The sequence below is a fragment of the Grampus griseus genome (genome assembly GCF_964374135.1).
Source record: "Grampus griseus genome assembly, chromosome: 16".
Classification (NCBI taxonomy): domain Eukaryota; kingdom Metazoa; phylum Chordata; class Mammalia; order Artiodactyla; family Delphinidae; genus Grampus; species Grampus griseus.
Genome location: NC_139010.1, coordinates 15,038,249 through 15,051,296, shown reverse-complemented (window position 1 = coordinate 15,051,296; position 13,048 = coordinate 15,038,249). Strand labels below are relative to the sequence as shown.

Sequence of the window (13,048 nt, the reverse complement as noted above, 5' to 3'; positions counted from 1 at the left end):
CAGTAAAAGTGAAGATTTAACCGAATTACTTAATGGCATGGATGAAGGTAATTACAGTGACTCCCTGTTTCTCTGAATGTCTGCAGGAAGAAATCAAAGGGATGGCTAGACTAAAGGAAACAGTACTTGAATTTCACACGTTTGTATTTTAAACTGGGAATCGGGTTCCTCAGCATTTATTGTTTTCTGCGTCTAAGGCATGAAGTTCCATTTAATCTAACAAACTCCGCCCCCCCATATTAATGTATAAACCTTCTGATATTTCTCTGTCTTAAATCAACTGTATCAATCTTTCCAAAGCTTAAGAAAGTTTTCTAAGTCAAAAATGTGTAAGGAGGGAGTGAAATAATAATGCAAGGTATGCAAAGCATGCAGAGCATTTTTAAGAAAATATGTTCACTTTTTATTTTTGGAATCATTATTTTCGTGCCCCTTCTTTTATCTCAGTCTTCTCGCAGATTATTTCAGTATTCTTATGGATTTTTAATTTCTCCTGGGTTCTAATCAGTTTTTTTAAAAAATAGGTTTCAGGCTAATGATTGGGGAGTCTGTGGTGCTTCCAGTGTCTTATTCTTTGACCTGGTAAGACTGGCCTATAGCGAGCATGTCACTCTCTCATACACACCTTCTTCAGGCTGTCTGACCCTTAGAGTCGTAGCTGTTTTTCTTGGTAGATATTGGGAATAGACTTGTTTTGAGAGTGGGTACGTGGTGCAGCGTTTTCCTTTAAAAATGTAAAAAAAAAAAAAAAGAGCGAGCTCATCATAAAATAAAGCTAATCTTTATACTGACTTGCTAATCACTACAAATCCAGCAACTGTTTTTTGTTTTTGTTTTTATTTTATTTATTTATTTATGGCTGTGTTGGGTCTTTGTTTCTGTGCGAGGGCTTTCTCTAGTTGTGGCAAGCGGGGGCCACTCTTCATCGCGGTGCGCGGGCCTCTCACTATCGCGGCCTCTCTTGTTGCGGAGCACAGGCTCGGCGCAGGCTCAGTAATTGTGGCTCACGGGCCCAGTTGCTCCGCGGCATGTGGGATCTTCCCAGACCAGGGCTCGAACCCATGTCCCCTGCATCGGCAGGCGGACTCTCAACCACTGCGCCACCAGGGAAGCCCAGCAACTGTTTTATATAACAGCTTTACTGGAGAAATTATTCACATACCATAAAATTCACTCTCTTAGCATTTAGCTCACTAGCTTTTGGAATGCATCTAGCATAGTCTCTACTGGTTGTGAAGTGTGGACAAAGGAGCTAGACAGACTCGAGGGTGTTTGAGGGACGACCTCGGACAAGCTCTTGGATCCCCGTGAGCGTCTGTTACTTCTATAAAATGGAGATTACCTTCCTCACTTCATAGGGTTGCTGTTGAGAAGAAATAAAGTCATTATGTGAGGCGCTTTTCAGAGACAGCCCTTGTTACAAATTAAGCCCTTGATAAATATCCACTATTATATTCATTCCATAGAAAAAACTGTCATGCCAAAGGTATTGTATAAGACACAGCGAATCACAGCCAACCAAGGATTTAAAGATGTCTTTACAGCAGGGTAGGGGGAACCTAATCATTGCTGAGAGTCTAGCATTCGTGAGGCACTGATAAATGCCTCTATGTATGGAAATTTAAAATGAAAGCATAGTACTGCGAAGTAGGTAGTTTTAATCCCACTTTATAGATGGGGGAACTGAAGTTCAAACAAGTCAAAAGGTTACCCCCAACTCAGTAGCAGCACAGGGGCTGAAATCTCGTTCTACCTGTTCTCAAAAACTTTTAACTATCCCACTTACTTTAGAAATATGTGTCCTGTGGAGAAGAAAATAAACCTAGAGAAGAAAATTCCTACAAACCTCTAGATTTCAAGATCCAGAAGAGTCATTTTAAATGTTATACATGTAATGAGTATACATTAAATGTTTATACATAATACTGACATGTATATCCCGTACCATTCACAGCTTCAGATAATTTCTGATGGATGGGAACTTTCACTGGCAATTTAGATTTCTAATTGTTATTACCTTAATTTATTATAAAGCATGAAATATAGTTTTTTATAAGGAAATTTATAAGAAAACATAATCAAAAGTTTTAAAATGAATAAATCCTAAGGGAAAGAACTGAATTCGCATTTTGAAAAGAGTAAAAGAATATGGATGATTGAGAATAAAAAATAGAGAGAATAAGATAAATGGGTTTTCCAGAGGATAGGGTTTTTTTTTTCCTGTTTTAAGGAAAATAAGGTATAAAGATATTTTCATGTATCCAGTATTTCTTAAATACTATTGTAGATTACTAGTTTTTTAATGCAGCATCCTCTCCACAAGGATTTCTTTTTTTTTTTTAACCAATAGCTACCTTGATATTGTAAGTAGCTGAGGGCAGAGTACGTGTCTTAATCGCTTTTGAGTCACCAGTATCGGGCACAGTGCTGATTCGGACACTCACCCAATCCTGGAGAGTAGGCAGAAGGAGGAACCTCATGATAATATATAGCTCTGGGGCGGGTGGGGGGATGAACTGGGAGATTGGGATTGACATATATACACTAATATGTACAAAATAGATAACTAATAAGAACCTGCTGCATAAAAATAAATGAATAAAATAAAATTCAAATTAAAAAAATAATATATAGCTGTCTGGAAGAAAGCTCTTGTTAGTCTGTTTCTTCTCCCCCAGACTTCATTAATGTTTTAGGAAGAATACTGAATATTCTAAGAGAGTGTTGTCCAATAGCACTTTCTATGGTGATGGAAATATTCCATACCTGTGTGGTCCAACAGCCATCACTAGTCACCGGAGACTCTTGAGCACTTGAAATGTGACTAGTGCAAGCGAGGAAGGTAATTTTTAATTTCGTATAATTAATTTCAAATAGTCACCTGTGGCCAGTGGCCACCTCATTAGACACCGCAGTTCTGACAAAAACACTGCATTCTAATAATACGTTCTTCATTTTTGAGCACAGATTATAGTATCAGGCACAGGCAGATTTTCTTTTTAATTTTAAGGTTTATTTATGGAATGGATTTCCATGATTTCATACTGACATGTCTTTATTTTGGGTTTTTTTTTTGTTTTTTTGGTTTTTTTTCTTTCATTTTGTTTTTAATAAGCCAATTTTCAAATAGGAAGTTAGTCCTATCTTTGCTTAGACAAATGATGCCCCAGACACTGCCACACTAGGGGCATCTGTCCGATGTTTTAAAGAAATGATGATATAGCCCTATCCTGGATTCTACATGTTATCTTGGAAATAGTGGATAGAGTTTCTTTGCTGCATTTTTTAAGACCAGATAAAGTTTGGTTCCATTTTAGACAATTAAAAGGAAATGCAAATACTTCCAAGTTTAAAGAATCAAGCACTGGAGGCCACAAAAGGAAAACTGAGGACTAAATTTTCAAGGCACCATGGTTTTCTTCATATGTTAAATCTATAAAAGCAATGATAATGAAGGAATCAAGACACACATTTTATAACTGAAGCTCAGTTAATCAGATTTCACGCCAAGCTCAAGCACCACTAACCACCACTCTTGTCCTGTCCCCAGAGAAACTTAGCTCTTATTGGAACATCCCTCCTCTAAAAGCAGACAGGCAAAAATAAAAATCAATCTGTCTCTAAAAATCCAACCCTTCTTTTTCCTTCAAGGTCCAACTAGTCAAACTTCTTGTGGGGAGAGAAGCATAAGCATGGTTTAGGAGGTTTCATGTTATTTCTACCCTCACCACTCTGTGCCCCTGGATAGCTGTTAATTAGCAAGATAAAAATAGTACATAAAATAAGCCAGTGACCAGATCACTCAAGACTTCCTTAAAGAAAAAGAGAAATAAATCATTCTACTATTATTTTATTTACCCTATCGGTTTACCCAGTTCATAACAATTAAGCCTTATCTGCCATCTATGGCAAGTGACCCTTGATAATACCTGTCTTATTATAAATGTCTCATTTTAACCCTCTTTTCCATAAATGAACTCAATGTGTTACTTTATAAGTAATCTGTATTCTACTTTCATAACTAGTCCTGTTGTACCGTCTTCTCTGAAAATCTTAAAACCCAAGTGTTTAGAAAGCATCTTAGCCAGTATTTTGATCAGTGATTTTTTTACTGAACAACACAATTGTAAAGATTAGACTATGGTTCTATAGTATTTTAAAACTTGCAAAGCCTTTCCATGTGCACAATCAAATTGTAACTCAGGGCTTCCCTGGTGGCGCAGTGGTTAAGAGTCCGCCTGCCGATGCAGAGGACACGGGTTCGCGCCCCGCTCCGGGAAGATCCCACATGCCACGGAGCGGCTGGGCCCGTGAGCCATGGCCGCTGAGCCTGCGCGTCCGGAGCCTGTGCTCCGCAGCGGGAGAGGCCACAGCAGTGAGAGGCCCGCGTACCGCCAAAAACAAACAAACAAAAAAACAAATTGTAACTCCAGGGAAAGACAAGTCCAAGGAGGAGGATAGTTTGCCCAACGTGGTGTGGTCGTGAGGATCACGACCTGTGGATGTCACACAGACTGGAATTCCCATCCTGGCTCCACGGCTTACTAGCTGTGCGACTCCAAGAAAGCCCTTGATCTCTCTAAGCTCATAGAGAACTAATGGGAAATAGATGAGCTAATATGTATGAATTTCTCAGCATGATGTCTGACACATGAGAACCACTCTCAAAGTTAGCCATAGCCACGGCTGCCACGTACAGCTGTGCAGGAGAGCGGGGGGGGGGGGCAGACATCTTGCCTATTCCACTTTCCAAGCCATCTGCTCTGACACTGGCCTTCAGGACAAAGGGGCACCTTTATCTAATGTTTTCAAAGCGACTCTCTAGTTGCCTACAGGGCTGTGTCCACTCCACATGGACGCTTTTCCAGATCCCACGAGGACACCTCCAGGGCTAGTGGAATCCCTGGTCACAGTTGATGATGATTACCCCATGACTACCACCCAGTCAGGAAATAGTAAGCAGACAGATCTAGACCTCCAAAATCTAGACTTCTGACTCCAAATCTAGTCCTTTTTCTACAATACTCCCTTGCCTCTGTATCTTCTCAAATGAAGGATGCCTATGAAAGTGCTTTGTGTGGAACAAAAGGTGACATGAATGTCAGCTGCTACTTAAATTTTCCATTATGAATCAAGGTACCCTCCTAGTTCTTGTATGACTCCAAAGGACATGGCATGTATTCAGGAAAAACTCATTGCAGAATAGGGTAGAATCAAGAGTTATTTGTGGCACTAGCAACCTCAGAGATAAAGGCATCAGTGGTTATGCTAATGAAGCAGGTGTGTTAGAGCAGCTCTATTGAAATAACAGGCTAGAATTACACAGAGGACAGTTGGTCTGGGTGTGAAGAACCTGTTGTTACCACTGAGGTATCATGTGGCAGGAGCAACTTTTCTCTTTGGCAGCAGACATAGATCTTGTTCTAGCACTTGTTCGTTCGTGTTTTCTCAGGAGAGAAAGATATCGCAAAACAAAAAAATACTCATTCTGCTCCCCACAAAAACATCATCTTTAAAATGCACCAAATTGAATCCACTTTGTAAGTTTAATTAAAACCTTACTTGAGTTAAACTCACAAAGTTCAGTTCAACATGTTTAAAATTGTGCCTGCCGGGGGCGGGGGGGAAACGGGGACGGGGGAGGGTTGGATTGGGAGTTTGGGATTAGCAGATACAAACTACTATACATAGAACAGATAAACAATGAGGTCCTACTGTATAGCACATGGAACCATATTCAATATCCTATGATAAGCCATCATGGAAAAGAATACGCTATTTACTAGTAGAAGAATCCTTCCTCCTTTGAGATCTTAAGAACTGCTTATAGAAGTAGTTGAGCACTGAAAAGTGAAATATGTAGTTTCACGTTGTACACAGCACCATCTGTTGGGGAAATCGATTAACAATTCTGAAAAATTCTGGAGGAAAAAGGAAAAATTGAACTTAACCAAATCAGGACTGTGGTTGGGGTGTAAGAAAAAAAGAGAAAAAGCGAAAAAGCCCCAAACTATTAATTAAACCATAACAAGATGCTAATCTGCTTTCAGTCCACTGCCAGAAAACTTACTTTTAAGTGGATTCAGCGATGCCCACCCGGTGCATAACTGGGCCAGAACAGTTCCCTCACGCCTACTAGTCAGGAAATGAAAATGGGACCGAAGCAGATGAACATTAATAATGCCAGGTTTTATATATGTCTGTGTAATGTACTTCTTGCAATTACATGTCTTTATGAAACATTAGTGGGTCAAAAAATGACATGAGACACCCTGTCCCATGTGTCAGACAGAGTGGAGCTCTGTGCGCTCCAGGGACAGTGAAGGGGTCTGAGAGACCGGGTGTTAGCTTCCGTCACCTTTAGTGTCGATGTGAATAGAGGCCCATGTGCCAGACACGGCAGGTCTAGGCCCCTTAGAGCTCAGTGCGCTTCTGTGTTTGCTGCATAGGCCGGGTTACGGATTGATGGTGTTTAGCTTTAAGACATTATATACGATCCTGATTTTGAAGATAGGATTATATAAATTGTTTCTTGTCTGGATATAGTACCGATGGTTAAACGAAGGGTTGAAGAAAGTTTGTAAGGGGGCTAATTGCCTGAAAGCCTTTTCATTTGCACAAGTGGAAAAGTAAGCAGATGTGGAAGAACATTTTTCTGGAAAATAACAGAGAGAAGCAGATGCAAAGAATACAAGGCTTCTGCAATCATGGAGGAAAACCTTAGAATGATTATTCCAGCATGGCCAAACACACCCTCTTCTCACTTCTCTGTTTCCAGGAAGCCTTCCCTAAACCCCAGTCTAAGTTAGATACACTTGGTAAATACTTCTATCGCACCTCGCCTGTCGTCTTCTGTAACAAGCAGTTTTGAACTTTGCTCTCTTCCTTAGTGGACTGTAAAGTCCATGAGGGCAAGGAATGGCTCTGACTGGTGACAGTCATTATGCCCAATGAATATAACAGCCCTTAGCAGTGTTGTCACTTCATCGTAATTTGTTGAAGAAATGAAGAAATGAATGAGTTGTATCCCGGCATGTGCTGCCACTCTTGACAATACATTTCCTCAGTAATTCAGTGACCCATACCCAAGACAGGAAGCAACTTTCTAAAAGAACAGATGCCACAAACAAATGGGGAGAGGAGGTCTGGGAAGCCGGAGAAGGGCACATAATGATTAGGAATTAGTTTTCTAAAAATAACTTTAAGATATATGATTGTCAGCAATTATACGAATTGCAAAAACTGGAGGGAAAAACAAACAGGTATATCATTGTTTCCAGACATTCTGCATCATTAGCACTCAGTTATTTGTGCAAATCTGAATAACAAAGAAGGTCCCTACCTTGGGTAGTTAAAGATGTAAAATAATGCTGATCCAGAGACACATATAGCAGATGCCAGAATTCAATAAGAATATGAGTTAAATTACTAAAATGATGGGACCTTTCTGTACTGTCTTTGCAACTTTCCATGAATCTAATTATTTCAAAGTAAAAATTGAAAAGTTTCCTGCTGTGTTTATGTTGAGGAAGAAGGGTCAAGTATATCATTTGAGGGTTTTTCCTGTAACATCCACGGGTGGGCTTGTTCCAAAAGTTGCATTTTAGGTGGAGCTGAACTCTAATTCCAAAGAAATGAATGTCTATAATTTTCTGAAATATTTCAGTGAATATATTACAACTGTTCTATTTTCCACATATTCTACAGCCAGAGTTAAATATTATAAATTTATCTTTTATTGCCTTCATTTCCCCCAATTTATCTGCTACTTAATTTTCTATAATTGGTGATATTTTCCCTTAAAAATTGAATGAAATTAAAATGATAGCAGTTCCGATTTATATACTTGTAGAGATGCAAAACAGAGACAGTGTGATTTTAAAAAAAACAGTCCAACCTTAGATCTGCCACAGGCTGGCTCTATGGCTCTCCTCTATCTCCAAGGTTGTATGACCTTGGAAAGAATACGTAATCTAAATTATTATGTCAACAGATCTGTGCTGGCGGATTTGTATCATTTATTTGTCATATCCACCCCAGAGGTAACTTTTCTTATCCTGATCTTATAAACAAGTTACATAGGGCTCAGCGTTAAGGAACTCCTCCAAGATCCAAGCTCACTGGTTTGAGAACTGGATTTGAACCGAAGGTACCTGTCTACAAAGACTTTCCACAGACCCATACTAGCTAGCATGCCGTTTTGAATTCTGACATTCTAAGACTCCCGTTTTTTCCCACCGCTCAGTATCAAGTACTCCATTCGTAGAAGAGCAAGCTGAGAGAACATTCACATGACCCGAAATGAAACCCTAGATAAAGAAATTATCCTGGGCTTCCCTGGTGGCACAGTGGTTGAGAGTCCGCCTGCCGATGCAGGGGACGCGGGTTCGTGCCCCGGTCCGGGAAGATCCCACATGCCGCGGAGCGGCTGGGCCCGTGAGCCATGGCCGCTGGGCCTGCGCGTCGGAGCCTGTGCTCCGCAACGGGAGAGGCCACAACAGTGAGAGGCCCGTGTACCGCAAAAAAAAAAAAAAAAAAAAAGAAATCATCCTTTGTGAAAACTCGAGGTTGTATTCCTTCTATAGACTGTTCACACTCAAACCTGACCAGATCACAAACAGCCTTCAGAAAACAAATTCCATACAGGAAAGAGAGTCATGGCCCCATTGGACCATGTTATCAAGACATTTAGTGCATGTAAGAGTGAGGCAGAACTAATCACTGTGATCATTTGAATGCTTTAAGAAAAACTCATTTTGTGGGAACATGATTTCAATCCTGTTATTTAGGATTCATTGTATTATGACCTTCACACCCATTCATATTTGCAAAGCATTTTATGATCCTTCTTGCTCTGTTGCAAAACCTGTTACAGAGAATGCTGTCCCAGCTTTTACAAATAAACTAAAGGAGTTACAAGGTACTTAAGACATTTATCATTCATCAGCGAGGCAAGAATGCTGCAGAACATCAGCTTCCATTTCTTATGCAGCAGAAAGCGCCACTATCATGAGAGCTTTGTGCTCCTGGAGTGGGGCCAATACGAAGTCATGTCACCTTTTGGACCAGGGTGTTTGCACATCCATCCATTACTCATCCATTTATCAACCACTACACACATGCCAGCTAGTCTTCAAAGACACTGTGTTAAATGGTGGTTGGAGTCCATGTCTGTGTGATTTCATCCGTTCCCCCAGCCTGGTCTTAGGTTCTAATCTCAGCTCTAAAGCAGACCAGCTAAGTCAGTTTGGGTAAGTCACTTAACCTCTCTGAATTTCAGACACTTACTTTACCAAAATGCTATGTGGGCAAAATAGTAATTGACCCGCCACAAAGTAGACATGCAGTAAGTGTAAATTTTAACCTTCCTCCTGGCCAAACCTATTTCAGAACTCACCTCTCTCTTTTCCCTGTGATGTGCGTGTGTGTGTGTGTGTGTGTGTGTGTGAGAGAGAGAGAGAGGAAACTTTGCTAGTAACAAATTAAAAAGAGAGAAAGAGAGAGGGATCCAGGGTTCTTTCATAGTCTACGCACTATGAATCACCCTGAAAGGTAAAAAGCTCTTAATATTTTTTTATGCCCTTGCCTCCTTTCATTCTATAGCTATGGAGTGGTTTAGTATATATATCCTTTTAAAAATAAAACTATTTTAAACTAGTAGATATTTATTGTTGCCCCATAAGCTCCTCTTCTCATATTGAAACATCCTTGAGTTGTTTTTCATGGGATTCTGTTGTCATATTTTTAATAATTTGGGTTCTGGATTTTTAAGGACAGATACAGGGTGAGAGTCTACTAAGACCTCGCGTCTCAAATGTGTCAAGTCATAAAGTCACCTGAGTTGAGTATGGAAATTTCAGGTTCCACCCCTGGCCTACCAACTCAGAATCTCCATGAGAGAAGGCTAGGAATCTCTGCTTTTAATAGGTAGCACCGGTGTTGCTTCTGATCTGGCCAGTCTGGGGCACACTCCTCTGGGAGCTAGGTTCTCTGTGGGTAGGAATATGATCCAGGCACCATGTTTGTGGTGCGCATTACTTGGTTGAGTTTATCTCTGTATGTAAAGGGTGGGAACAAAGCAAAGATTCTTGGTAATATCTTCCTGCTTCTCTGGTCTAAGTAATAGACCATTTTAAACTCCGATTAAATTCAGTCCTGGACAGAACAGTGGCGTTGTTCGTTTTTACATGATCAAACTTCATTCCTATTTGCCTGGAAATCTGACTTTTTTTGATACGCCTTTTTAGTTTACAAATAGCAATATAGCACAGTATACCGTAGTATGAATATATCATAATTTATCTAACTTCTGTTCTACGATAGCCAATAAAATCTTGTGGTAGGTGTCCAGGCCATAAGCATCCTGTAGTGACTTTACTGGTTTCACCTCTTCCTCTTCCCTCCTCACATTTACCTACTTATCCACATCATTTACTTTCTTATTTGTGCAGATATCCTAGAGTGTAATGGCCCAGCCTTCAACTGTAGCTCTTGAAAAGATTATAAACCAATATTTAGTATTAGTATTTTTATACTTCTATTAACTTTTATTCTCAGAGGAAAAAAGTTAAAAATATTTTAAGTAGACATATATACAGAATGTAATCTGGTTAAGGGAAGATATCTTTTCTCCATTTCATCATGCAGAGGCCTGGGAATATGAGTAATTCAAGAAGGTGTATGATTCTACTTAAAAAATGGGGCATGGAGACGCCAATGCCTGATATCCACACGTTAGTTATCCCACTAGGTTAAGCCTTATCTTTAAAGTACCCGTTAAAATACACATTGAAGGTCAATAATTATGCAAGTTTTAATGGTGACAGAGGAATTGCTAAAAGCTTCAAAATAGAGTACAACACAGAGGGTCCCTGAGTCACTGGCAAATCCTGAAAGACGTCAGAAATTCAGTGTGGACTTAGAAATCTGAGCTTCTCCATTTACCACTCATCTGCTGCATCTGAGGGGTACCCCTTCACCTTCTGTTTGGGGTGGCCTTAATGCTTCATCCAAGGTAAGATGGCATAAGTGTGGCCAAGCGACCTCTACTACGCCAACTGTAGTTCTTCCCAATCCACTGCTGTTAGTTTCCAGGGGTGAGACATCTGTCTCTACCTTAACTCCACACAGATGTATGTGCACACACCCAAACACACACACAAGCAGCTGAGAAGTGCACATTATCACAATTCCTCCGAAAGATGCCTCACTCCCACCGGTACGTCCAGAATAATCTTGAGTAAACTTAATACTCACAGGATACACGCTTGTTACAGGCAGAGTTAGGAAATCTGTCTTGGTTGAAGGGTGTAATTTCATGGCAGAGTCCATGTAAACTGCTTGCACTGCGTGGAGTCCTAAGTCTTCTCTAAAGGAGAACATAATCACAGGTTTGCAGCTGAAATTAAAAAAGTATCTACTTAGCTGATGGTGATGAGTTGCACAGCAGTTACAAATTATCAGAACTTTTTCAGTTGCAGCATGAGTTATGAACTTCGAAAATTCAGACTTTTTTTTTTTTTTTTTAATAAACTGATTTGACACTACATTTTAAATTTTATTTATTTATTTTTGGCTGTGTTGGGTCTTCGTTTCTGTGCAAGGGCTTTCTCTAGTTGTGGCGAGCGGGGGCCACTCTTCATCGCGGTGCACGGGCCTCTCACTGTCGCGGCCTCTCTTGTTGCGGAGCACAGGCTCCAGACGCGCAGGCTCAGTAGTTGTGGCTCACGGGCCTAGTTGCTCCGCGGCATGTGGGATCTTCCCAGACCAGGGCTCGAACCCGTGTCCCCTGCACTGGCAGGCAGATTCTCAACCACTGTGCCACCAGGGAAGCCCCAGACTTTTTAAAATAAGCCAAATCATGGGAAAGGAAATATACCTGCTCTGTATGGAAAACTTTTATTCTTTATCAATTGGTGAATAGGTGAAAACTTCCCCAGAATATTTTCCTGAGCAAACTTTGATTTCTTCCTGTTTTTCTATACTAGCTTTTTTGTTTTTTTTTTAATTCTTTACCTTTGTTTTCTTTTCCTTCACTAGAGACTCAGTATTTAGGTTTTGACAGAGCAGGGGGGAAGGAGATGGTTAGAAAACAAAAAGGACCAAGATTCCTGTTCCATATTTGATCTGGGGTGAACCCTATTTCTCTCCTAGTTGACAATTAATTTGGTGGTGGTTAATCTGTAAAATGAGAAGATGTCTCTGATCCAATTAGCTAACCATCCATTTTACCATTCTGCACATTTCTGTGTGGAATATGCCGCTATCTCAGCCCTGTGTCTAACAGAGGCGGCAAACGTGTTCGTAGTGGAGGGACGGTAGGCATGTGCTGTAGGTATCAGAGGAATGAAAAGAGGCTTCTGTGAGTAGCAAACAACAAAAGTAAAACCAACACCCCTCCTTGAAGTGTGGAAATCTCCCCTTTGTTTTGTAGCAACTAAAACCACCCCAGCTACATAAACCCAAAGGTAATGCTATATTATTTCCCACCCTATTCTCACCTCCAACTCCAGTTCTCAGTGTTAATAGCGTAGAAGGTTTCTTCTGCAAATTTCTCTTATAAAAACATACAAACAGGGACTTCCCTGGTGGTGCAGTGGTTAAGAATCCACCTGCCAATGCTGGGGACACGAGTTCGAGCCCTGGTCCTGGAAGATCCCACATGCCGCGGAGCAACTAAGCCTGTGTGCCACAACTACTGAGCCTGCACTCTAGAGCCTGCGTGCCACAACTACTGAGCCCACGAGCCACAACTACTGAGCCCGCGTGCCACAACTACTGAAGCCTGAGTGCCTAGAGCCCGTGCTCCACAACAAGAGAAGCCACCACAATGAGAAGCCTGCGCACTGCAACAAAGAGTAGCCCCCGCTTGCCGCAATTAGAGAAAGCCCATGCGCAGCAACGAAGACCCAACACAGCCTAAAATAAATTAAATAAATAAATTAAAATATATATATACACAAACATACAGATTACACTTTTCCTCTAAAAAGGATGAGAAGCCCGCGCACCGCAACGAAGAGTAGCCCCCGCTTGCCGCAACTAGAGA

At 40.8% G+C, this 13,048-nt stretch overlaps 1 protein-coding gene across 1 annotated transcript in view; it reads left to right on the top strand.

Annotated features, from left to right (window-relative positions):
- ANK3 (ankyrin 3) overlaps positions 1 to 13,048 on the top strand; it is a gene marked incomplete at its 5' end in the record, with an annotated part of 329,024 nt that overhangs the window by 254,317 nt on the left and 61,659 nt on the right. The window contains 1 exon segment of the mRNA XM_082673732.1: positions 4 to 47. Coding sequence (XP_082529858.1) covers positions 4 to 47 — 44 coding nt within the window.